Genomic DNA, 26572 nt, shown 5'->3' with positions numbered 1-26572 from the left:
GGGGGAGGAGAGAGGGGGAGGGGGAGGAGGGAGGGGAAGCTCTGTCCTAACAACTTCCCAGACACTCAGTGAAGACCTGGAAGAGAATGGCTCAAAGGTCCCAGCTGAAGGACATAATAAATGCTTAAGGAAGTGGAAATGCTCATCACAGTTTGATCATTATTACATAGTACACACATACAGCAAATGATCACACTGTATCCCACCCATATGCACCAGATATGAATGAACATGGAGCAATGGAAGAGTGACACTGTCCAAGAAGAAACGCACTCGTCACTTGGCTTATGCAACTGTGACCCTCTGTATATGGCCTCTATAGTATCGATTTAAAAACTAAAAAATTATATATAATAAAAATGACTTTAAATTAAAAAAAAATGTTGGGAGCTGAATGCCAGTGGCTGAAGCCTGTAATCCTAGCAGCTCAAAGTCAGCTGGGGCAAGAAAGTCTGTGAGGCTATCTCCAATCAACCACCAAAATGCCAGAAATGGAGCTGTGGTTCAAGCGGTAGAGCACTAGCCTTAAGCACAAAAGCTCAAGGATAACACCCAGGCCCTGAATTCAAACCCCAGCACTGACACCAAAAAGAAAAAGAAAAAAAAAATGTTGTTGGCTAAGCATGGTATGCAAGGTGATAGTCGCAGCATTCAGAAAACTGGAACAGCTGGGAAGGGCCCCGAGTTGGAGGTCGGCTGTCTGGGTGGTCAGCTGTTAGTGCATTATTTCATTCTCCACCCACTGGCCACACTGGCGCTCCATCTTCGCAGTGAGATCTGAGCTCGTCCACAGGGATGCGGACAGTTCATAGCTTTGCCTCTTCCAGGAAGCATTAGCACTCTGGGCTCTGGGCTCCATTGTCCTGGGCCAGCCCTCCCCCGAGTCCCTCCTGCTGCTGCTACAGGCTCTCCACCACAGGCTCCCAATGCACCTGCTCAGGCCCGGGAACATACTGGGACAGAATCAGGGCCCTTCTGGCCTCTCAAACCCATGTCCACCCAGGCTACCCTCGCTTAGCCAGGGCCTGAGCCCTCTGCTCACCTGCACGTATGCGTGCGCGTGCACGTGCACACACACACACACACACACACACGCACGTGCACACACCCAGAGTGCAGTGCTGGTGTCCCGGGCAAAGTGACCCCAGTCTTCAGTCACCCACTGAGAGCCAGCCTGAATCTCGGGGGCCCGGTGGATCCTAGCCTCCCAGCCAGCTCTCCACAATGGTGATGGGTGGGAATGGAGCCAGGGCTAGGTCCAGGTGGCTTGCTTTTATCTTGATTTGAATCTTGGAAGTTCCAAAGCAGTTGGGAGCCCACAGTGCTGCTGGACAAGCTCCTGTCACTTGTCCCTACTGAGCTGACCCTTGCCCCTCCTCACCCCAGCCCCAGCCGCCAGCAGGGCTGTGCAGAGCCACTAGGCATTGTGGAAATCTCCCCCAGGACCTTCCCCTGCTTACTGAAGCCCAGGCCAGCCCTGCAGGCTCCCACTGACCAGGACGGCACCCTGCTGCCCTGGGCCCCTCACAGACCTCTGATGGGCTCTGTTGCACGGAGGCCATCCGTGAGCCCTCCTTGGGATCACAGCGGGAGGATGAATTATTCACGTTCTGCTGGCTCCAGAAGCCTGAGGGCCCGGCTTTCAGCTCTTAAAGGGTCGCACGGGTCAGTGAGAAGATGGGATCTGATTGACGCATTTTCTATGGACTAAAGGTTTTTTAAGAAAAGTTGCAAAGGGGAAAGAGAAGCCATACTCCAGCACGGGGCCGAGGCCTGGGCTCAGGCACTGCGGAGGGCCGCCCTCTGCTGGTCATCAGAGGCCACGCAGGCCACGAGAGCCATGGCAAAGGGAAGCCCGGGCGCCGGGCCCCGCTGAGCCCTCAGGAGGAGGACAGCACACAGAAAGTCCTTTGGCCGTGGCAGGGAAGCCACGGCCCACCATAAACTGCAGTGGTGCCCGTGAGTAACGAAGAGGCGTCCAACAGCGCCACGCAGCATGCATGGAAACGCCATGTCCCATGCGCATGCCGTCACCACACCACGTGAAACAGCGCATGGGAAAGCGGAGCCTCCCATACCGTGGGCACGCACAGAGCAGCGCAGTGCTGTGGAAATCCGCACGGAGGATCCTCAGGAAAGGAAAACGTAATCCACCGCAGGACTCTGCCCCACCACACCGCTCCAAGGAATGTAAGTCGGCAGACACCACCCACGGCTGGCAGCAGCACTGCTCAACACAGCCAAGCCATGGAACCAGCCCAGCCTGACTGCATGATCAAGCAGGAGTGGGCCGCGTGCCAGCGGCTCACGCCTCTATTCCTATCTACTCAGGAAGCTGGGATCTGGAGGATCTCAGTCTGAGGCCAGCCATGGTAGAAAAGCCCATGAGACTTCATCTCCAAAATAACCAGCAAAAAGCAAGACAAAAGTTGTTCAAGTGACAGCACTCCTGGCTAGCAAGGTTGAGCCCGGAGCAATCCCCAGTACAACTAAATTTTGCAAAGTCTGAATACCATATTTTCTCTTTTAGGCAGAATCTAGACCTAAAAAGAAACAAAGAAAAAGGTTATGAGGATACATACAGAAGACGATTTGCTATGGGCAGTGGCAGGGCGGGGTGGGGGGAAACAAGAGTGGACCGTGGGAGGGGCACACATGACCAAGGTACAAGGCACCCATGTGCAAAAGCGTACCCTAACAAACCCATTGTTTTGTAATTTAAAGCTGTCTGGGAGCTGGGAATGCTACCTGGTGCCAGTATCAGGGCATAACGTGGCACCCTGTAGGGTGCACAAGCAGCTCACAGCCCCATGGTGAGATTCGAGTGCAATCACGCAACGGCCAGTCCTGTCACCTAGCTCCAAATCACACCCACTCCCCGGTGCCCCACCCGGGTACCCCGCAGCCCACTCCCCAGGCCCCCACACCCCGCTCCCCGGGACCCAGGCCCCACCCGGGGAACCCCCTCTTGCGGTCAGGTGCTCCCATTAGGAAGGCCTGCCTGGGTGCCAACAGTCAGTGAATTTTATCTGCAAGCTCAAACAGTCACCCGGAGCCCAGGCACGGCCGGGGCCTTGCGGCCATGGTACTGAGACCACATTCCACGCCAGTCTTCTGTTGCTTGCTGGTCTCAGGACCAGAGTCAGGGGCCAGGTATTCTCCCAAGTCAAGACATAACCCAGAGTTTACATCCCATTTCACTTCACTTGAGATGTAGGCTTCAATTTATTAAAGAAATTCATAAAAAACTCATGGGGGATAAACTATTTTCAAAGTATGAACGAAGGAATCAAGTGAATGTGCCTGTGGTTGCCTGTGATTTAAAGTAATTCACATTGGAAGAGGAGAATAAAGTAGGAGAAATCTGACCATCTGAATTAATTTTCTTTAGGACCAACTTACCTATTTTAAATAGAAGTTCTGAAGCCGGGCGCTGGTGGCTCACATCTGTCATCCTAGCTACTCAGGAGGTTGAGATCTGAGGATCATGGTTCAAACATGAGATTCACCTCCAATTAACCACCAGAAAACTGGAAGTGGTGCTGTGGCTCAAGTGGTAGAGTGCTCGTCTTGAGCTGAAGAGCTGAGGGACAGCGCCCAGGCCCAGAGTTCAAGCCCTACAACCAAAAAAAAAAAAAAAATCTGGTTTTTGCTTTGTGGGAGGGAGAGATTGAGAGATTGAAGTCTGAGGCCAGGCCTGGGGAAGATCTAGAGACCTGTCTCAATCAGCAATCAGTGAGGTTGGAGGCACCGGGAGTGTGCCCCTGTGAGCTCGTGGTGCTGAGAGCTGGCAAACCACGCGGACACACCTCTGCCTATGTCCGCTGCGGCAGTGCTGGTTATGGACAGCGCTGACCCCCGGGACGCTGGCCGGAGAGCCTGGCAATAGCACTGACAAAGAATCCACGCCGATGTGAACAACAATGTCTCCAATGCCCAGCTCACAGGAGGCAGTAGAACAGGCGGCAGTGAGGTCTTGGCTCAACAATTTATTCATGGACATGTGATAACGTCCCTCCCCAAAAATCTTCCCAAGAATGACAAGGTACAAAGTATTGTTTTGCTTCTCTGAAATCTTTAATACAAACACAAAATATTTGAAGAAACGACCGAAAGAGCTGGCGCGTGAGTGTGTAAACACATTTGTCGATAGAGTTTCAGAAGGCATGGAAGGCACTGACAGCTGACTTCCATCTCCAGACACGAGGTGCTAACTGCCCGTCAGAAAGCACTGCCAGGGCGCCGTCAGGTGCCTGGGCGCCACCGGAGAAGACACGGCAGGAGGCAGCTGGGAACTGAGGACCAAGGGGAGCTGGAAGGGAAAGGTGAGGGGAAGGGGCTCTTGCCAGCGCACGGGCATCCGTCCACACTGCCTCACGATGCCCACGTGCAGAGAGCCGCCGCCGCCGCCGCCGCACACACTGTTCGCTAGCTTATCCTAAGGACTCCGGTGCCTCTGGCAACAAGCCGGCACCCAGCCGCAGCCCAGCCCTCCCGCGCCGCCCCGGAGCACGCCGCACGGCCATGGGTAGCCAGGCTGCCAAAGTCATAATTACGTGAAACCAGGAACATGTCTCTAAAGCGTTCGATGCTGCTCACACTTAGTGAGCGACAAAGCCAGCAACAGGTTCATTCAGAGCAGACAATGTCAGAGTCCAGTCTCAGGCCCTCACAGCAGCCGGGAGGGGCCGCTCCGAGGACTCTGCTAACGCGAGTGACAGTTCCCAAGGCAAAAATAAATCACAGTCTGAAACTAAAAGCCTCAATAAGCATCACAGACTCATAAACTTTGGGAATTAAGAGTTCAGTAGAATACTAAGTACTTAACATCTAGGTTTCAAGAATTTCAATTCACAAGGATTACTTAATATCTGGGAATCATTTCCTCGAGTTTTGAGAACACTAAATCTTGGTTTCATCACCATCTCAAGTTCAGACTCTATCAACGTAAACAGAAACACCATCTGGTTTCCTGCGAGCAGAGGAGACCGTGATCTTTATGACACAGGAATGTTTATTACCTCAGTACTGGGGCAGGTAGCCGCAATGAGCTGGCTCCAACAGCCCGGAGTTCTCAGGAGCAGTACTGGGCATGCTCAAACTCCCTAAGTCACCGTCAGCAGAAGGCCCGTGAGGCTAGGCAGCAGGTGTTTGTGTGACAACAGGAAGCTGCACAGAGCCCCCCCCCCTCCTCCCCCTGCTAACAAGGACCAGTATCACAACACAGGCCAGGTCCTTAGCAGGGCCACATCTAGCATATAAAAAGGGGTCAATTAGATGTTAATATATTAAACAATCCATAAACATTTAAAATTACAAATATCTTACAAAACAGCCCTGTGATAATAAAAACTATTTCTGCAAATAAGATATAAACATGAATTAAACCTAGTATAAAAAGGCTCTTAATTAGCATATATCAGCTGGGAGGAGGGGAAGAAAGCTAGGCTTAGACCAGCAATCAAATAGCTTCATAACATAAAATTATTCCTAATTAAACTTTACATACATTTTAACACTGAAATAGTTTTTAAAAATTGCAATTTTCAATCATTCCTTATTCCCAGGCCACTGAGATTTCAGCAGCGTCACAGGGTTAAGTCTGTGCCAAGCCTCGGGCCACGGCAGTGCGTCATATCCACTGGGCATCTGCGGGGTGGACTGGCAGCGAGGCCTCCGCCCTGCCACTCACCAACAGAGCTCGTTAGTGAATGCAACATGGAGCCGCAGCGTCCACGTCCACTCCTGAAGCGACGGGACGCTGACTGCTGCAGATGAGGTCTGGGTCTCCAGGGACAAATGGCTCTTTGGGACGTGGTTGCTATGACAATGTTGTTGCTAGGATAATTCCAAGGATCACAATCAAAATAACTACACAAATAATAATGAACATCATTTTCTGCAAGATAAAGAAAAACGTTAATTTGCAATGTATCAAAGAAAAAGAATCAACAAAATCATTTCCTAACAAAATCTTTCTGAAACTTAAGTTTAAAAGACAACCACAAGGTCATAGAAAAGTACAGAAAAGGAAAACCTCCCAAAGCAGTGTACTTTTTACATCCTAGATGTGTGGAACACATAATAACTCTTAATAACTTAAAGCGCGTGGCATTGAAGTTCTGCCTCCTACCGCCCCGCACCGCCCCGCATCGCCCTGCACCGCCCCGCACCGCAGGTGTGGCCTGGCCCAGCACTCGCTGCTTCGCTATCAACATCCCAGCTCCACTAAAGGCATCTAGCTGAAGACATTCTGCCTCCCTGGGATTCTTGTCTAGAGGAGGAGGAAAGGATCCAGGAAGGCAAAAGGCATGCCACGCTGCTGGCTACAGGTTCTCTTCTAAAAAGCAGAGATTCTCTTTCTGGGTGACAGCTACAATCTCGAGCCATGACACGCGTGTGTCAAGAAGTCCTGAGAAGGGGCTCCGTGGCGGGGCTCTGTGGCTCAGCACCTGCCAGGCCTGTGCGAGCTCTGGGACCTATCCCCAGCACACAGACAGGCAAGGGCTCTGCCTGCTGGCCCTAGACCGCCCTCTGTGAGCCGCACACTGAGAGCCCCATGGATGACACCGGCCTCACTCAGGCCCTCGGTGACTTCCAGGTGAGTCCTGGGTCATCCCCACAGCCCTGATTCCCTGCGGTCCAGGTGCCTCCTCCAGACTTCCTGGCCCATCAGGACCTCTGCCATCAGCAGCCGCCCTTCCACTCCACTCCTGGCTACCGTGGTGCTCCCCGCTGAGTGCGGGGCCCTCACTCAGCAGCTTCCAGAACTGTGGGATACGTGGCATAGAGGGAGTCACGCCTGCACCCCATGTTTCACAGACCTGACCACCACCCTCTCCTGTTGTAAAGGTGTCTGTGGAGTCAGCTGGATGAGCTCAAGTCATCAAGTGATGACAGCTCTACCGTCAACCACTGCACAACCCTGGGCCTGCGTCTCCTCACGAAGACGGAAGCCCTCCGCACAGCCGCGTCCTGGGGACGAGGACGAGAGCAGCTGCAGCACAGTGGACAGGCACACGGGAAAGCACGCAGCACTGAAAGAGTGTGTCTGTCAGAGTGTGATCAAAGCAGCGATTCACGCCGGAGTCCAGCTACTCAGGAGGCAGACACTGGGAGGCCAGACAAGGCCTTAAGAGAAAGTACATCTTGATCCATATGTGGGAACGCGTGTCTGTGAGGCACAGGTGGGGGGCTCAAGGCCCAAAGCCACCCCAAACAAAAACATGAGACCCTACCTGAAAAATCAAAGCAGCAGGGGCTGGGAGCAGGGCTCAAGAGGAGTTGGCAAGTACTTTAGTTTTACAAAAACAGGTCGTTCCCATGCGTCTATGGGCACCAAGATGACCCGTCGCAGGCACTCAGCACGGCACCCTGTGCCCCCCGGGTACGGCACGGGGAGGCTTCTCTCAGTCAATGTCAACACCCAGCAGCACCCACAATAAGCAACACACCCCACTGGGCCCCAGCTTTGAATGCAACTCCACCTCTGGTATTACCACTGCCTGCCCATGTGATGGCCACTAGAAAAAACAAAGAAAAGGCTTATTTTAGAGAGGATTAGAAAAGCACTGAGAAACGCCCCGCTTCAGCAGTGAGTAACCTCGTAAGCTGTATTTTCAGTTCAGCAAAGTTAAGAGGAAAACGCTAAGAGACGCCGAAAACATCCTGCCGGGCAGAGGGCGCGAGGTCCTCTCCCCAGGGCTGCAGGGCCCCGTGCAGAAATGCCAGGAATGGGCGCTCGCTGGTGACTGGCAGCTGGTGGCTGCCCCCCAAGCCGGGGGAGCTCACGGGCGTCGGAACGCCGCCCACCTCACTACCACTGAAGCGAAGCACGGCTGGCCTGCCCCCAGGACAGAGTGCGCAGGTGGCAAGCGCTGTTGGTAGGAGGCTCTGCCTAACATCAGAACGCGATCAGCAGGGTTGCCCTAATGCTCTAGGCGCCCCAGCACCTCACACATTCTCTCCACAAGCACTGGGAAGCAGTATCGGGGATTGGTACCCCAACTTACGGCTAATGCAGAAGGTGCTTCCATGCACAAGACAAGCAGAGTCTGGGGGGAAGCGCCACGGACGCAGGCACAAAGACGAAGATGCTGCCTGTCAGCTGACCAGCTCCCAGCGTCGGATGCACGCAGGCTTCCAACCAATGAGGAGAGCGGACGCTGCCCCCAGTGAACCCCGAGGAGAGCAGCGCTCGCTACCACACTCAAGGTGAGCTGCAGAGTACGGCCGTGCCAAACACTGCCTCCTAATGGAGGGTGTGCCCCACTGACCCCCCACTGGCATTTTCTGAGCCCCCACTGTGCACTGGGGTGTCACAAGCCACGCTGCGGGGCATGGTGGCTGGCTGCTGGAGAAACCGAGCCAGACAGGCCGGTGTGGCTCTCAGTAAACGTGACCTGCCACGCTCAGGGGACTGGCTTGGGTGAGTGCCACATCGAGCTCAGGGACAAGCGCAGACGACACACAGAGCTCAGGGGACTGGCTCAGGGAGTGAGCGCTAAGTGTAGAAGAACCGGACAAACACTCCTCCTGGCTGATGGAAAAAGTTAATAAGTAAATTAGTTGATTAGTTACTTACTGCTGCCCTGTCAGCGGCAAGCACCCAGCGCCATCCACACCGTCATTTGCCAACGGATAAGCCAATAATTAGAGCAAGCAGGGCAATGACAGCCACTGACACAGCAGCAATCATCCACTTCTTCTGTCAAAGGAAAGCAAGTGGATTATAGCGGTTGACAGAGCCATGCCACAGACGACATCTGTCATGGAGTGACACCGTCCATCCCTGCGGCCAACACGCTGAGTCCTGCGTTCTCAGGGTCAGACCGGAGGACAGGCGACCGGTCACTGACAGCATGTGTCTCAGCAGTGGGGTGCGGGGGGACATGACGAAGGACTGAGGTGTGTCACCAGCACAGTGACGGGGAAGCAAGTATGAGGGGTGGGAAGGCCCTGCCTCCCACCTCCTGTCTGCTGTCGGCAGCTCTGCCCCCTCTTGCCCCGTGACCTTCTGGAAGAGCTTCCACCCTTGTGAGATGTTCATACTGACTGTCACCCTTGCACTGCTGCACACAAACGCGTGTGCAGGGCACACACACACACACACACACGCCCTGCGCTGACTCCTGTGTTTAGGCCCCTTTCTCTGTGGGCACACGACTCCTGTTTTGGGACATGCCTTTCCATAGGTGCTACAGGAAGACGCCAGGTCCCCACCTCCAGTGACTTCCCTTCCCTCTCCAAAGCAAAGACCCAGCAAATAGACAGAGCATAAACATCTACTGCATAAAATAGGTAGCCTGTTGTTTTCAGGAAACGTCCCCATCCACCAGCCCCCTGGGAACAGAACCCCACACCAAACAAGGAAACAGCACAGACTGGAGGCTGTGAAGGGGTCTGACTACTTAGAACGCAAAATGGTTTTTAGTCAACTGATCTGAAAAACCTTCAACTTATTAGGCAAAAAGAATGACTTTGGTTTTAAGATGAAACATTTAAGCAATTTTTATTTGGAGGGACTATCTTTCCAACAGGCTTATGTTAGCCTATTACAATTTGAAAACAAACTAAGGAAAAACACTTAATTCTTAAAAACCAAACTCACCCTTCTTGCTTTGCTGTGATATTTAATAGCCTTTTTAGTTTCTTCTTTAGCATGTTCTACATAATCTGTGGCATTCATAACATTTTTCTCGATGTTGTTGATCATTTCACCCTTCAAACAAAAAGTTTCCACCTTAGCAGACATTTTCAAATGACTTAATGACATATCTTGACAACAACACAACAGGAAGCTTTTATATAAACATAACGGGCATGGAATGAGTAGCAAATGTCTTTCACCTGCATGGGAAGGTGGAAGCAACCAAAATTCAATTTGTCTTAAAGACCGCTAAAGTGATGGGTGGCAGCACCGACAGACCTGCACATCCACCGGTCCTGAGTCATGCGTTAGTGGGAGCACATTCATCAGTGCTCAGGCACCTTGGGGAGCACCTGACAGATGAACGGTGAAGGTTGGCCACAAGCACTGCACTGAACTCATGTGCAGGACATTCAACACACAAAGGTGACATCCTGTCTACTGTGTACACAATTACTGCTATTTCTTTACGCGGTCAGTAAGCCACCACAGCTTCTGGGTGGCGTCAGGGTGACTGTACTGAAGAGTGCAGAGGGAAGGCCCGCCATGCCTGGCGTGGGGAGGAGCAAACACATTACCTGGCTTCTGCCCACCAGGAGACAGAGTCTGCAGCCCAAGCGGCAAAGCATTGAAAGAGGACAGAGAAGTAACTTATCATTCACAAACTTACTCTCCCAGCCTTCGCTGGACACATATTTGATCAGAGGAGACATTGTAAGGTGACGCTGAGACTTCTAGAAGGGAGCAGAGAGGCCAAGCTGCAAATGAAGCAGGGCTGCCACACTGTCATGAAAGCCTGGGACGGAATAAAGTCTTCAGGGATTGCAAAAGCATCCTGGTCTCCCTTGGACACTTCCTGCCACCACCAGACTGCCTGCTCGCGGTGCTCACCCCGAGTGGCGACTACTCCACCCAAGACCCAAAAGGAGCACCCCCACTTGTCAGTCACATCCAGAAAACTGCTGGCATTTGACTTGTTTTTCTGAATGAAGAAGTTCCTCAAAATATGCCTCACTTCTCACAAGGCTAGAGAAGCCCATGGGAACAAAATCCACCCATGGGCTGATTTCCTGACCTGCCTTACAGGCTAGAGAAGCAGCACAAAAATCATCTCAGAAGCCAACTCTAGCCAGATCATCCTGACCCCAGCACCTTTCCGTCCTGAGATTCTCAGCACCTCCATCTCACCTGAGCAGCACCCACACACAGGACTGCACAGCAAGGCGGGGCTGAGCTAGCCGGCACAGGAGACCACGCACCATCTGTGCATTTGTAATGGTGGAACCTCCCAGACCTCCCTGACAGTACCATGGAGGAGCAGCACCTGTCACCAGTGTCAGAGCCATGGAGGCCTGGAGGCTTGCCCCTGAGATATCCCCAGTCTTTACTGGAATATTCTCCCTTGTAGCGAACTTGAAAGCAGACAGAGGAAAAGTAATGTCCTGTAGCCCCACCATGAATACAATGTTGCGTGTATTTCCCTCTCTGGGAAAGGAGCTGAGTCCACTCCATGGGTGTTTTTTGTGTGCATATACACTTGTGTGCACTTGTTTATAGGTACAGATATCTATGTAAAACTTGTATTGCCTTTTAACCTAAAATTGTACCATAAACATATGTAGTTCACTGAAATTTTTCTATGAACAAAAAATACATGCTGCCCATGGCTGCCTGTGAGCCTGGCTGACCTCCACACATGGCTCATTTAACGGGGCCAGCCCCTGACTGATGAGAGGCTCAGCACTTTGCAGCAGTTCAGTGTTACATTCAATACTGCAATCAACAATTTAATTTTAACTTTTTCTAGACAGTGAGCCCATGTGTATGATTTTCCCCATGGCTGGCATCTACATGGAGATGTAATTACCTGGGTCTCAACAAACATGGCCATATCCATAAACATCTCATGCAGCTCTCGGATGCTGGTCTCCAGCTTCATGATGTCTTTGTGACGTGACTCAATCTCGTTGAGAGCTTGTCTAGTAATCTGTGAATCTGATATAATCTGTGAAATACAAAAGCACAAGACGTTACTGAGCTGCTGCTGGTTTGGAAGTGAAAGATAGGGTCCTCTGCGAAAGCGCACGTGCAGCGCTGGCACTCACATCTGAGGTGAAGATGGAGGGCTTCCCGCTTTCCAGCATCTCCTCCAGCTCCTCATCCGTGGTGGTTCTTCCAGCTGAGGAAAAAAAGCAAACTGTACTGAGGACGGGGCGCCGTCTACAACTGGAGCTCTGTGACGCTAAGTTATCAACTACAAGGCAAGGGAGTGGTGAATGTTTTAAACAACGTTTTCTTCCTGCTAAATATACTTTTGCTAGGGAAGAAGCTGAGTGGCGAGAGGGTTGACGGTGCCAGGGACACCTTGTGACTAGAACAAGTCATCAAACCTGACACGGTATTAACACGAACACCTACAAAAATAACCCCGCTTTCTGGACAAAAGGTTAAACCGGTAAGCTGGCATGGCACCTATCAATGAGCAGAATGCGAGACCGTCTCCTGACCAGGGCAGCAGCAGAGGCCACAGGGTACAGAAGGAATGTCTGAAAGTTTGGTAACTTCAAGTCACCTCACTGAGAATTTTTCTAGGAGATAGATAAATACTGACAGTTTTGGTTCACTCAAGGTTGATGCTACTTTGACTCTTTACAACACTGGTAAGACAGAGAGGTTTTTGCTAACGCTATGTCTGGTGTGATGCTACAGCACAGAGGAGGCCGGGGAAGAACCCGGAGACTTCATACTCACTTATTTCTAGCTGGCGCTGAATGCGCCCTTTGCTTCGCTCCCGAAAGAGCGTCTGTGCTTCATTGTATCCCGTCATGACTTCCACGAACTTTCGAGACAGCACTGAATGCTAACAACACGGGAGAGGGCGACGTTAGCACACATTCCAACGCTGCTTCCACCGCGGTTTCAGGCCTCAATCTCAGACTAATAAACTTCTATCTCTCCAGTGGCCAGCAAGAATGGCTGTGCAGAGGAAATAAGTCCTGGGTGCAGGCCCCCGGCACCGCTGTCTCCTCGGCCACAGTGACCTCCTCGGCCATGTGTACCCATGACTGACAGTGGGCCAGACTCCGGGAACAGCTCTAGTAGCAAGGATGAGACAGGGACCTGGGATGGGGATCCAGCAGGCTTCCCGGGCTGCACAATGAGTCACCACGGCCACACAGAGCTAAGTGTTCTACATTTGCCTTTACCATAGCACAAAGCACAAGGAGGTCTGGGCCACACCAGCAATAAGGGGGCAATCTGGGGTCCCTGTCCCAGGGTCCCCATCCCATCCTTGTTAATACAGCTGTTACTCTGCTCCTCAGAATAGAACTCTATGGAGGGCATGAATAGATGTTTTCTTCATGGAAAGAGAGGCAATCTACAAATACAATGTCCTCTCATGAAGGAACATCGTGTAGACAGACATGACAGTAAAAATGCAATTATTCTAAACTTGGAATAAGTAAAAAGACTTATTCTTCCCCAATACTCCAGTCTGAAAGAAACTGCCAATCAAACCTGGGTCCTTCGTATCCGAAGATCCACTGAAGTGCGGTTCCCATTCTCATCCTGAGCAAAACTTTGTTCAATAGCTAGAAAAAACAGGACAGAGTTACCTTTCAAATCTAAAAACCAAAGTTTACAGAGCCACACCTCAAGTCAATAAGTAATCCTCCTGAAAGCCCATCCATCAAAAGGGTTCTTCTGCTGATCTTAACGAATCACACATACATTTATTTACTCTTAGGGAAAATGGAAAAATAATCCACTAACTTTGCAGATGGAAGGCTACTGTGAGGGGATGACGATACCGTAAGATGGGTATAGACACAGGAAGAAGCCAAAGTTTTTGAGTATGTTCTGTTTTAGAATAACAGAAATGTCTCACAGAACTACAATACAAAATTAGACACTGAAAAGAGCAATCTCTAAAATTAAAAAAAAGGAAGAAACTTCCTACAGATTAAGTGAGTTAATGGTATAATTATACAAATAAGAACTAGTCAACCCGTTTAAATAAAACAGCTGTAGAGTCTGACTCTCAGTGGTCTTCTTGCGGGGGTGGGGGGTCCTGCGACCTTGTCATAACAATAGATGCTCTAGAGGACTCAGTAGTATAATCTTTTAGAAAGACTAGGCCAAAGCCTAACAAAATCAACACCAGAAAATGGGTACATCCAAGGGAGGCAGACAACGGGAGAGGGGAAGATAAATGAAGCTGGGAAAGCGGGGAGAATGCAATCAAGAGTTCATTACAACTTTGGTGAGGGGGGGGGCAGGGATATGGGAAGGGATAGGAAGGGGAAACAAAGGAGGAGGCAACAATACTTGATAAGAAATGTACTCATTAGGGCTGGGAAGGTGGCTCAGTGGTAGAGCGCTTGCCTTGCATGCCAGAGGTCCTGGGTTTGATTCCTCAGCACCACATAAGCAAAAAGAAAAAAGCCGGAAGTGGCGCTGTGGCTCAAGTGGTAGAGCGCTAGCCTTGAGTTGAAGAGCTGAAGGACAGCGCCCAGGCCCAGAGTTCAGGTCCCATGACCGGACCCAAAAAAAAGAAAAAAGAAATGTACTCATTATCTTGCCCATGTAATTATAACCACTCTGTACAGTATTTTCACAATAAAAAAATAAAAATAAATAAAATTACATGAAACAATGAAAAAAAAAGACATTATGATTCATTTTACCCTAAAGAAAAAAAAGTACCAAAGGCCTTGCTCTGCCACCACGCCATTGCCATGTATAGCAACATGTGGATGTCTTGGGTCTGGACCATCTACTGAAAGCGTCCTTAGAGAAGCAGCTAGTCCCTATCAGGTGTTCAAGATAGCAAACAAGAAGCAGCAACACTGGCACTGGTCACCTCTGGAGTGCTCGGGAACCAACCACGAAACTGTACAAGAAACAGAACCCTGTCTCTCCAGGTCAAGACACCTGGCCAACAAGGTGAAGAGGGAGGGTCTGGATCTTGCCAACAGTCATCAGTTGTTGATGGTGTCACAAAAAAGCACGTGGCTACATATTATGCAACCTTATGACATCATAACACCTGAGACCAGCTTCTTATCTTAATCCACAAAACCAGGTGAAGCTGGGTGCTGATGGCTCATGACTTCAGTCCTAGCTAAGAGGCTGAGATCTGATGATCGAAGTTAGAAACCAGCCTAGGCAGACAAATCTGAAAGACTGTCCTGTCCAATTAACCAGCAAGAAGCTGAAGAGGAGGCACAGCCATGATGGAAGAAAACTGAGTAAGAGGACACTGAGCTCAAATCCAATGAGCAGGAAAAAAATCTGGATCTTTCAAGCAAAATATTAAGCACAGAGGATAGCAGGCCTGCTTAAAACTCACAGGGTCTGATCAGCAATGCTGATTCTACAGGATGAAAGAACTGGGTCCTCAACCCAAGGAAAAAAGGGCTAGAGGCAGAGATGTTGAGGATCTGACCCAAAAAGTCTAGAGACACAGCCACCAACTGCAGGGTTTGGGGTTTAACTGGGGCCCAAATCAAGACCCCCCAGAATTGTAAGCTCACTGGGAAAACATAAACCCCAGATTTTTATTTTTTTTTTGTCGGTCGTGGGGCTTGAACTCTGGGCCTGGGCGCTGTCCCTCAGCTCTTCAGCTCAAGGCGAGCGCTCTACCACTTGAACTACAGCGCCACTTCCTAACCCCAGATATTTTGCAGTACTAGAAAGAAATCATTGTAATTAACCTGATGAGATGTGCATGGAGTTGGGTTTGGGGAGGATGGTCCTTTGAGGAGCACACTGATGGGCCTGCCATGTTCTGGGGTCCCAGCTGGGTCAGGTGGAATGTGAGCGCCCAGGCCCAGAGCAGCGCGCTCTGCGCTCCACATGGTGCCTGGCAGCGGCATGAAACCCTCCGGGCTGGGACTGCAGGACAGCGGGCGCAGCAACTCTACCTGCTCAACCACTGAAGCACTGTCCCCAGGGTCAAAGGGCAGCAGATACCCCACTTGCTGGATGTGAATCAGCACTCCCAAGTACACATGGAGAATTTGTAGGAAGTAAATGTGAAAAGGCTAGAGAACAGCAACTATAAGGAGGAAAATAATAATTCCCAAATCCCTACCATCAATAAACAAGCCTTACCCTTTAACTTGGCCCGTATTTTGTTAGCAGTTTTCTTGATTTCTTTGTTCAGGTCCTCAAGCTCTTCTTTTATTTCTTTAAAAGATAAAAATAAGGCATCTGAGCCCTAACTGTCAATATAAGTAGTCTACTAAATTTAAAGAAAACAGCACAAATGCCCTAGTCTTTTTCTATAGAAAATCCGCTTCTCCCAGCGGGTCTCCAGGTGTGGCCCAGGGCGGCCGACGGTGTAGCAGGTGGAGCTCGGGAGCCGCAGCAGCTCTCTGCAGCCGAGGCCTGCCCTCCTAAATACTTGTCCTCTGGTGATTCTGGACCCACACAAGTTTAGGAACTGCTGGTTCACTATAACTAGTTGATGAACTAGTTGACTAGATCCAAAACCAACACTGCATCCTAGTCCCTACCATTATCTCTATCTCTAGCGCCAGCCTAGAGGAACAAAGTACAGTTCCCATCACTCACTGGAGAGGGCCCCCTCCCCAATGCACCGCTGTAGACCCCGCACAGACACGAGTAAAATTAATAGTACTAAAACAAGGGGTTTTTTTTAATTTTTTGCTGTTTTTTTCTTGGCTTTTTGTTTTGTCTGTTCATTATATGTCTTTGGGAGCATAAGGGAAGGCACAGAAAGGGAGGGACGAAGGGTGGACAAAAGCAACAATGGTACTCACTAGACACTACATTGAAAATGAACTTTACAGTTTATGGGGAGGGGAAACTGGGAGAAAGCAAGAGAAGGGTTGACACTGTCCAAAAAGAAATGTGCTCTTTACCTGACATGTAACTGTCACCCCTCTGTACATCACCTTCATAATAACAAAAAATTCTCAACAATCAATGTCATTGGTACCAGTATATTATATGTACACATATCTTAATCATATCCAGTTATATTATGTATTCACATACATACGTGGAGTAAAAGACTCAATATGAAGATAACAGTTGTCCCCCAACTGAGGTGTTTGTAACCCTGGCTGGAGCAGACCCCATCTAACCTGCACTGGTCTCCACGTCCATCCTTCCAGACTGAGCAAACTACTTCACACTCCCAACTCTACACGTGCTTCCTTCAAATGCATTTGCTTGCGTGCTATCCACAGCAGGTATTGCCCACGGCACACCGACACACTCCCTGGCAAGGTAGGACCACCTCACAGTCTGTCTCCAGCTCTAACAAGTGCATATCTCGTACTAGTCACTATCCAAACCTGACATTTGCTTAGACACTGTAGACACGATATGGCTCTGGCTAACCAGTTATCTCCCAAAGTTCTGCAAAGTCAGCCCTACGTGCCCCCAGAATCATGTGCCTCGTGGTCCTCACCCTGCCTGAACACTGAGATGGTACATGGAGCCACAAAACACTCCATGGGAGGCTGGGAAGGTCGAGGGGCAAACTGGACAGCCCATCTAGGATAAAACTAGAGTTATGACCTGTGCTGCAGGCAGAGAGAAACATGGACAGACAGATGGACAGATGGATAGAGAGACAACATACTTCCTTCCGGGTTTGGGGCAGAAAGAATGATGCTGTGGTTCTTCTTTACCTCTTCCACATATTGAGCTATTTTGGAGATGTTGTGTCTAATTTCTTCCACCTAGGAGAGGTAAGAGAGTCAGAAGTTCAAATGTGTTATTGCTTTATATTACCTTAAAAAAAGAAAAAAGGAAGAATAGAGGGAAACAGAATCACCACATAAAGAAATGAGCCTTTCCCATTCTCACACTGACATCATCTTAAAAGAGAAATGTAGCCAGGTGCCAGTGGCTCACACCTGTCATCCTAGCTACTCAGGAGGCTGAGATCTGAGGATCACGGTTCAAAGCCAGCTGAGGCAGCAAAGTCTGTGAGACTCATCTCCAATTAACGACCAGAAAACCAGAAGTGACGCTGTGCTCAAGGACAGTGCCAGGCCCAGAGTTCAAGCCCCACAATCAACCAAAACAAAAAAGAGAGAAATGTACCCTATCAGTATTCCTATTTTTAGGCAACAGTCAACATTCACAAGCAAGGCTGTAAAAACCCCTACAGCCAACTCGTGAACATCAGGCTGGCCGTGGCAGCAAGAAGCCAGCTGAGGTGAGTGCGTGTCTGAGGGAGGAGGCGCTGAGGTCACAGCGTGTCTGAGGGAGGAGGCGCTGAGGTGAGCGCGTGTCTGAGGGAGGAGGCGCTGAGGTGAGCGCGTGTCTGGGGGAGGAGGCGCTGAGGTGAGTGCGTGTCTGAGGGAGGAGGCGCTGAGGTGACAGCGTGTCTGAGGGAGGAGGCGCTGAGGTGAGCACGTGTCTGGGGGAGGGGGCGCTGAGGTGAGTGCGTGTCTGAGGGAGGAGGCGCTGAGGTGAGCGCGTGTCTGGGGGAGGAGGCGCTGAGGTGAGCGCGTGTCTGGGGGAGGAGGCGCTGAGGTGAGCGCGTGTCTGAGGGAGGAGGCGCTGAGGTGAGCGCGTGTCTGAGGGAGGAGGTGCTGAGGTCACAGCGTGTCTGAGGGAGGAGGCGCTAGGTGAGTGCGTGTCTGAGGGAGGAGGCGCTGCGGTCACAGCGTGTCTGAGGGAGGAGGCGCTGAGGTGACAGCGTGTCTGAGGGAGGAGGCGCTGAGGTGAGCGCGTGTCTGGGGGAGGAGGTGCTGAGGTCAGCGCGTGTCTGAGGGAGGAGGTGCTGAGGTGAGTGCGTGTCTGGGGGAGGAGGCGCTGAGGTCAGCACGTGTCTGAGGGAGGAGGTGCTGAGGTGAGTGCGTGTCTGAGGGAGGAGGTGCTGAGGTGAGTGCGTGTCTGGGGGAGGAGGCGCTGAGGTGAGTGCGTGTCTGGGGGAGGAGGCGCTGAGGTGAGTGCGTGTCTGGGGGAGGAGGCGCTGAGCTGAGCGCGTGCCTGTGTAAGGCTGCAGCAGTGTTCTCACAGGGCGCTCACCGCCCACAGGGCTGGGCTGTCAGAACCACTGCTGTAAACCTCTAGTCAACATTTGAAAACACAATAGATCTGCACCGTTTCTCCAGGTAAATTCTAGACACTCTCAACAATCTCAGTGGGAGGCTGGGTGCTCATTAGTGTTGCTTTCTGTGAGGACATTGCACATGACTCCACTAAGAATTTAAGATGAGCAGATCACCCTGATGCTCTGCTGGCCTGTGGAGGAGATCCCGCTACAGAAGGAAAAGTGGCCACTGAGGACTGCTCCTCCTCCATTCATTTAAAGTAGCCATTACAACCTGCTGTGGTCGAGGTCCACATCCCAGCCCCAGCACCTGGGAATGTTACCTATGGTGGCAAAAGAGAGCAGATGTGATTCTGACTGGGGATGAAAAATTATCCTGGATTATCCGGGTGGCCTAAGGTAACCACAGGAGTCCTTATAAACCAGGTATGAGAGGACTGATGTGAGAAAGAAGAAACCAGAGGCTGGAGTCCGGAGCACAGGCAGCCACCAGAGCTGGGGTGGGGGGGCACCCTCCTCTGCAGCTGCTCAAGGGGTGCTGCCCTGCCCTGCCCTGCCCTGCCTTGATTCTGGCCTGCACTCACATCTACCCTTGCTTTCCAGTAATGGACGGGCACTGTTTTAAGCCCCCATGGTTGCAAAAACTTGTCATGGCAACCAACAGAAACTATTACATGTTAACAAACATCTTTATGGAAAAGAGTATTTTTCCCAAAAATCAGAGGCACTAGGAGCCATGATTTACATTTCTTATAATCCTAGGTTCTTGCCTAACGGAAGGCAGAGTGACTCTCACATGCCCTTTGGTGACTGGTGTGTTGCCTCTGGAAATCTCTATTGCTGGTCTTCACGGTGACAAAAGGAAAAAGGCGTGTAACATCTTGGGAGGACAAGCTGAGGAGAGTAGGGAAGAGGAGGATAAAGAGGGTAGTTCTGACCACATGAGCCTCATGGAAAGGCCTCAGAGACACCCCAAACCATGTCCAGGAGTACAAAAAGCATTAAAGTACAGTCCAACACTGAGTTCTGCTTTTATAGAACAGGGATGGCTACTCCATCTGGTCTGTGTGTCATTTCCATTTACACACAGTATATTCGCTATTCTGTACACAAACTCCATTAATCATGTAAGAATAGTACAATGCAAACTGATTGTTTTACAACTTTTGCTATGTCATTAGGAAATAAGTCACAGGACTTGAGGTCAGTACACAGTTGACATTGTAGCTGTTTGCATTCCTACAGGAAATTCCATGGCACCCCAGCCAGATAGGAGGGGGTATGGTCTGGGATGCCTTCCACCAGAATCTATCTCTGAGCAGAAGCCCATGGCGGCTCCCAAAGAGAAGGGAGAGCCTCTCTCTCCTCGGCTTTCCTCTCCTCCCCACTCCTCCAGCCCTCCGTGGAGCTGCACAGGGTCATTTTCTGGCTGTTACCTCATCTCATAGGGAGTTCCTAGGCCCTGAAGAGCACTATTTTTGTCTTTAGCCAAACATGGGTCACTAGCAAAACCCAACCTTGTGCAGTATGACATCCATGATACTGAGACGACCTGAAATTCCCTTCTAAAAGTGAGTATCATTTGTTTCTATTTGCCTAAGAAGTCATTTCACAGAAATAAGTGGCAAACTAACCAACAAATGAAAACTGAAAATATTTTCAGATCCACGCTCTGGTAAGATGGTTATACGCAGAGCATTGAGTGGTTTGGGAGTTAAATGAAAGCATTCACTAAAGTCAGCATAACCAACACAAGTTCTACATACAAGGTGGTTTTTTGTGTTATTTTTGTTTTTTGTTTGCTAAGGGTGGAACCCAGGGCCTCGTGTATACGAGGCAGTGTTCTGTCACTGAGCATCATTCCCAGCTTTATCTGGAGACAGGGTCTCGCTTCACTAAGTTATCCGGGCTGGCCTGTGAGATACTTCTGCCTCAGCCTCCTGAGCACCTGGAATTACAGGCATGTGCCACCATGCCCAGCAACACATCAAGTTTCATCATGAAAAAGAAACCCAACACATTACCTTTCTTCATGCTTAACCAAGTCAAAGCATTTGTTCTGAATCAATTTCAAAAAATTTGAGCATGGGGCTGGGAAGGTGGCTCAGTGGTAGAGCGCTTGCCTTGCATGCATGAGGCCCTGGGTTTGATTCCTCAGCACCACATAAGCAAAAAGAAAAAAGCTGGAAGTAAGTTGTAGAACGCTAGCCTTGAGCTGAAGAGCTGAGGGACAGCGCCCAGGCCCAGAGTTCAGGCCCCACGACCGGACCCAAAAAAAAAATTTTTTTTGAGCACAACCCTAGATGGATATTCAATATGTCAACACAGTGTCAGCCTCTGGGCATACAGCAAAGGAGGCTGGGGAAAGGATGGTGGAGCGCAGCCTAGACCTGCAGGGTCACAGCGTGGCTGCCAGAGCCCGCTGGCTGGGACTCGGGCAGAGCCTCCTCAGCACACACACGTGAACGGGCTCCATCACATCACGGTGACACATCCCAGAAGTCGGCAAACACACAGGCATTCAATGAAAGGTTTTAAAAGCTGTGCACACCTTGTGGCCCAAGAGAGCACTTTGCGGGAACAGTGTGGGGCTGCAGAGGACATATACAACAGCCTCTGTCTCAATCACATTTCAATACTGAAAGCCCCAGAAAACTTACATCTTCCAAGCAACGTTTTAAACCAGTCATCCAGCACTCGGGAGGTAAAGGCAGGAGGATCAAAGGTTTGAGGGCAGCCTGGGCTACATAGCAAACAAGACCCTTTCTCAAAACAAACAAAAACTACAGTCACACACAGCAGGACAAGTTCAGATGTGAGGCCATTGGCTTCAGGGGCTCCCCAAAGTGTGCTCAGAGCACCCTAGCAACTCACAGGACCGCAGGAGCCTCAGCACTGAAGGCCCGGGGCTGTGTCCATTGCTGCACCTTCTCATGGGCAGAAACACGGTTTCATGACTACAGCAAAGCTCAAGAAAGAAAGTGTAAGTGTTCATCTCACCTGATGGAAGAAATCGTCCATAAAATGGTCCTTTTCCACAACAAGAACTGTGTCTCCATCATCATTTTTCCTACACTAGAATAGAAATATAAAGTGAAAATTCAGATTTTAAAAATTCTTATGTAGGAAAGTAAGAAGCCTGAAGCAATTTAGGACCCCCAAGATCTTCACTTGCTAGAACTACAATGTAAGGCTCGGGTGGGGGAGGGGCGCTGCAGGAAAAGCCTTGAGGGGAAGGTGGAGTCCTGGGAAAAGGAAGGAGGGTGTTTTCAGAACTGAACATTCAGAATCATGAACTTTCACCATGAAAGTCACTAAAGTTCAAACTTTTGTCTTCCAGCTCTGAAACTGCCTGCATTGCATATTTATACTTCCTATAAAGACTAAAATGCTGACACGGCTACCTGACTTTCCTAGAGTACATGAGAACTTTCCCAGAACTTCCAACTTTTCCTAAGTGGGCAGGCACCCCCCCTCCCCCCATCATGTTTATGTTTAGTGAAAACTTTAATATGGAAGGAAACTTTGTTTTTTTGGGTCCGGCCATGGGGCCTGAACTCTGGGCCTGGGCGCTGTCCCTCAGCTCTTCAGCTCAAGGCTAGCACTCTACCACTTGAGCCACAGCGCCACTTCCGGCTTTTTTCTTTTTGCTTATGTGGTGCTGAGGAATCGAACCCAGGGCCTCTGGCATGCAAGGCATGCGCTCTACCACTGAGCCACCTTCCCAGCCCCTATGGAAAGAAACTTTAAGACTGAATTACAGAAGAACTTAAAAAGCCTGGGGAAAAACAAACCATCACTACCAAAGGCACTACCAAAGAGAACAGAGCCAAGAGTTGCCTAAGCCTGGCTGCACCCACACCCCATCAGAGCCTGGGGCGGGCTGCACGAGGCCCCATGCAGGTCCCTCCACCAGCTGACTCCACACACCTGGGAGCCAAGAGCATGCACCTGCTTGGCTGCACAGGTGGCACCGGAGGCTGGGGCAGCAGCTGGAGGACCCACCTAGAAAACACCTTCTAGGCAATCAAGAGCTCCCAACACTGAAAAGAACATCTACCTGAGCCAGAGGCTCTGCCTGGAGCTGCCGGAGAGAGGAGACAATGAAATACACCAGGACACTGGCATCTAAATCACACAATTCCTACTGAAGACTGGCTGTGTGGCACACCCACATACCCACACGCACACTCACCGCTCAGCCTTCTCCCCAGGGCCAGCCTGTGAGCACAGTTCCAACCTCAAAGGAGCTGATGGGCAAAGAAGCTCGGGAGCTCTCAGGGCCACTCATCTGCCACCCAGGAATATTTAGAAACAAAATTCTAACATTTAGCGAGGAAATATCTGCGAAATTCCACAAATGTGTCAAGCAACAGCAGCAGACCTTCCCTTCCTCTGCAACATCTAGACTGTCACTAAGAAAACTAACTGGCCGAGATATCAACAATAACTCCTTCCCGCCCTGAGGATGTGCTTCGGCGTGCCCCTGCACCCAGGCTGCTGGGCGAGTTAAGGGCAGGGAAGGGCATGTGCTGTGCTCAGATAGTGAGGGAAGGGAGGGCGTGGATCTCCACACACAGCACAGCCAGGCCTGCTTAGGAAGGGGGAGACTGTGCACCCCAGGGCAGAGGACAGCCAGCCGGCCTCAGGACCACTGCACCTTCTGTTCACTCGGTGAGGGCGGTCTTGCCGACGGGGTGGCTTTCCAGGCAAAGCCACCACCTTGGGTCACCACTGCTCTCCCCCGAGAAAGATGCTACTGAACACAACCTACTGTGCTGAGTGGTAACAGGCTAGGGATGACGAGCTAGATCCCCAAAGCAGGTGCTGAAGTCCTCGCCCACAGGACCTCCACGTGGGGCCAGCAGGGGTCCCCGTTAAGAGGGGTCACACTTGAGAAGGGAGAGCTCTGACCCACTATGTCTTATCCATCTGGGGAGAGGGAAGACTGGAGCAAGGCCTCCACAGCCACGGCCACAGATGGCCAAGGACCATGGCTGCCTGTGACTACAGGCAGAATCCCCACACCTGGTTTCAAATTCACACCTCAGCACTGAGAACAAGTTTCTCTCACTGGTGATGTTTTAAACTACCCAGTTTGTAGTCGCTGGTGGTGGCAAACTGAGGACACAAGTGCCCAGGAAGCCCTGGAGAGGACTGGCACCCTCCTGTCATCAGTGTGCTCTGACCCAGCATCCCCTTCACTCTCCCCTATGAAGTGTCCCTCCAGGAGCGGTGAGAGTTGACCTCTGGATACAAACATAAAATCATACTCCTGTATCTAGTAAAAATTTTCAGGAGGTTAATGTAACTAACTGTTCCATTTTCAATTCATTTTTGCTTCTCTCTGCAACTGGCACATTACCTGGCAGAGATGTGGCACTGAAGCTATTTGTTGGATGGATTTACTCTCACCTCTTGCAAATCAGAATCAATATGGCTCTACACTCATCTGGCTCTTAGGCAAACTACTTAAGCCCATGTAGTCGGAGAGCAGCTGCTTGGACCGAGAACTGTAGCTTAGGAGCAGTTAATCTGTCGATACATAATTTGTGGACATGCACTGGTTAAATTAATTGGTTTAGACAGGGGCTTGCTATGTAGCCAAGCGGGCCTCAGACACCCATTTAGGCAAACTAATTTTAAGACCTTTCCAAGTAGTTATCTGTGGTGTCTTCTTTTTTTCTTCTTCAGGAAAAAGCACTAACTGCTAATAAAACTTCCTAGAGGGATCGAACATTCGTTGTTAGTGTGTGTACCACAGAGAGCCATTTTAATGGTTCAAATTAAACTTCATCTACAAAAATACGCAGAAAAAGATATGTATAGAAACATAGCTATGAACAAGTATTCAACTATCAAAACCTACTCAGGACACATTTCTGAAGAAAAAAAATGTCTTAAGTTAAAAATAAACTTACATGTGGTAGCTTTTAATACTGAAAGCTGTTGACTACTGAATACCAGGATGAAGGGCAGGCCTGGCTCAGAGAACACAAAGTAGCAAAACTCAGAGCCCCTGCATAGTGCTAGCTTCCCCCACCTTCTCCTAGAGTGATTTTCACAACTCCCTCTGTCAGGTGGCAAGAGAGACATTAACATTCCATTTTATATCACAGAAAGTCAGAGTAGTGAAAGGTTTACAAATTATTTGCCCAAGATTAGACAAGTCCCTGGTAGAAATTTCCAGAAACCCTTTTGATTGGTCAGTCTGTTCATTTAAAACAGAGGACAGAGAACTAGGTAAGTCACTCCTAGTACCAAAGTTCTATCATGAAACCAACTTTCATGTTCTTATTACCCAAGGGTTGAGATAGGAAATAACAGAAAACTCCTTTATTCTCTGCCAATGGCAAAAGAGAAGATGGTATTACCTGCTGGCATCCTTCTTAATATGAAGCTGTTTTGTAGGGCTGGGAAGGTGGCCCAGTGGTAGAGCGCTTGCCTTGTATGCATGAGGCCCTGGGTTCGATTCCTCAGCATTACATAGGCAGAAAAAGCCGGAAGAGGGGCTGAGGCTAAAGTGGTAGAGCGTTAAGTCTACAGCTGACGAGCTGAGGGACAACACCCAGGCCCAGAGTTCAGGCCCCACGACTGGACCCCCCCCCAAAAAAAAGGAAGCTGTTTTGTGTTCTGGGACATGCAGCATTTCTTCTATTACTTGAGGGAGAGAAAGCTGAAGGTAGGGGAAATATAAAGTATAATTCTCACAATTCTGAGAATGCACTGTCTTCCTCAACCAGGGGACCTTGCCATACACACAGAACAGGGACAATTCATAAAATTTCATAGCTTTTTCTGCCCCTAATCACAGTGCCAAGGCCAAGTGCAGAGGTCAAGGAAGGAAGAGAATTCATCACATGCACGACACCTTGGAGCAGTACGTCTCAGACCCCAGGTCAGAGGCTAGAAAAACAAACCCATAAACACCCAGCACAAGTTAGTAACTAGCCCAGATAGCCTTCAACATGTGATCCTCCTGTCTCAACCTCCCAAGTGCTGGGATTGCAGTCATGTATCACCAAGCCTGGCTAGGACTTGTGTTTTTAAGGGCAAAAGGGTCATAATGACTCCTGCACTCTTACACATTCTGCAAACATCCACAATGTCACCATCTCTGCCTCATTTACATAAAACTGAGCAAAACTGGATCCACTTTTACCATTACTCAGCCTTAGGAAGAATGACACGCTGTCTCCTGCAGCAATGTGGGTAGAATGGGTCACTACACCAGGCACAGAGACAAATGGCATGTGCTCACAAGCACAGGGGAGTGGACAAAAGAGTGATGAGGACGGATGAAGGGGCAGAAGGGCTCCGTCTGACAGGAGAGAAACCTCTCAGAGCATGGTGAGGTATCTATCAGTGACAACCATAATTGTACAGTTCTAAACACCCATGACACAAGATGCTGAGGTTCCCAAAACAAAGGGCGAACCTCCAGAGTGAGGACATCTCTGATGATTACATAGCGAACGCATATAAAGTCACACAGCACCCCAAAGTAAGCTCAGTGACTAGGTGTCAATCACCAATGGAAATACATTTTGAAATATATTTGTCAGTGCTGGGTTCTGTACCATGGATGAGTGCTGAGCCCCTGCCCAGGGTTTTTTACTAGATGAACACTCAGGATGCTGCTGAAGACTGACCCACCCAACCCCAGCTCCCCAGCCCCCAACACCTAGCACCCAGTTCCCCAGCCCCCAGTGCCCCAGCCCCCAGCATCCAGCTTCCCAGCACCCAGCTCCCCAGCCCCCAACACCCAGCATCCAGCTCCCCAGCACCCAGTGCCCCAGCCCCCAGCACCCAGCATCCAGCTTCCCAGCACCCAGCTCCCCAGCCCCCAACACCCAGCATCCAGCTCCCCAGCACCCAGC

At 50.2% G+C, this 26572-nt stretch overlaps 2 protein-coding genes across 5 annotated transcripts in view; one reads left to right on the top strand and one right to left on the bottom strand.

The window, feature by feature from the left end:
* Positions 1-4064: 4064 nt before the first annotated feature.
* Positions 4065-21850, bottom strand: Stx2 (syntaxin 2). Of its 4 annotated transcripts, none has more exons than XR_001175326.1 (10): positions 21693-21850; positions 17268-17367; positions 15767-15841; positions 13169-13242; positions 12401-12509; positions 11755-11828; positions 11517-11654; positions 9611-9721; positions 5593-5838; positions 4065-4312 (listed from the first exon to the last, which is right to left on the bottom strand). XR_001175326.1 is itself a non-coding variant. In XM_013023146.1 (10 exons), exons 1-9 carry the CDS (start codon positions 21711-21713, stop codon positions 8627-8629), a joined length of 783 nt encoding a protein of 260 aa, XP_012878600.1. In that variant the 5' UTR covers positions 21714-21850; the 3' UTR covers positions 5814-5899; positions 8585-8626. The 4 variants fall into 4 exon arrangements, 3 of the variants coding, with proteins under 3 accessions (XP_012878601.1, XP_012878600.1, XP_012878602.1); XM_013023146.1 differs by lacking the exon at positions 4065-4312 and adding an exon at positions 8585-8707 and having other exon boundaries at positions 5814-5899; XM_013023147.1 differs by lacking the exon at positions 4065-4312 and having other exon boundaries at positions 5746-5899.
* Positions 20455-26572, top strand: part of Ran (RAN, member RAS oncogene family) — a 17196-nt gene continuing 11078 nt past the window's right edge. The window contains exon 1 of the mRNA XM_013023149.1: positions 20455-20461. The gene's annotated coding sequence lies outside the window, so the exon portion shown is untranslated. The remainder of the gene's footprint in view (positions 20462-26572) is intronic.

The sequence above is a fragment of the Dipodomys ordii genome, unplaced genomic scaffold (genome assembly GCF_000151885.1).
Source record: "Dipodomys ordii isolate 6190 unplaced genomic scaffold, Dord_2.0 Scaffold66, whole genome shotgun sequence".
Classification (NCBI taxonomy): Eukaryota; Metazoa; Chordata; class Mammalia; order Rodentia; family Heteromyidae; genus Dipodomys; species Dipodomys ordii.
This window is presented reverse-complemented; position numbering and strand designations above follow the sequence as displayed.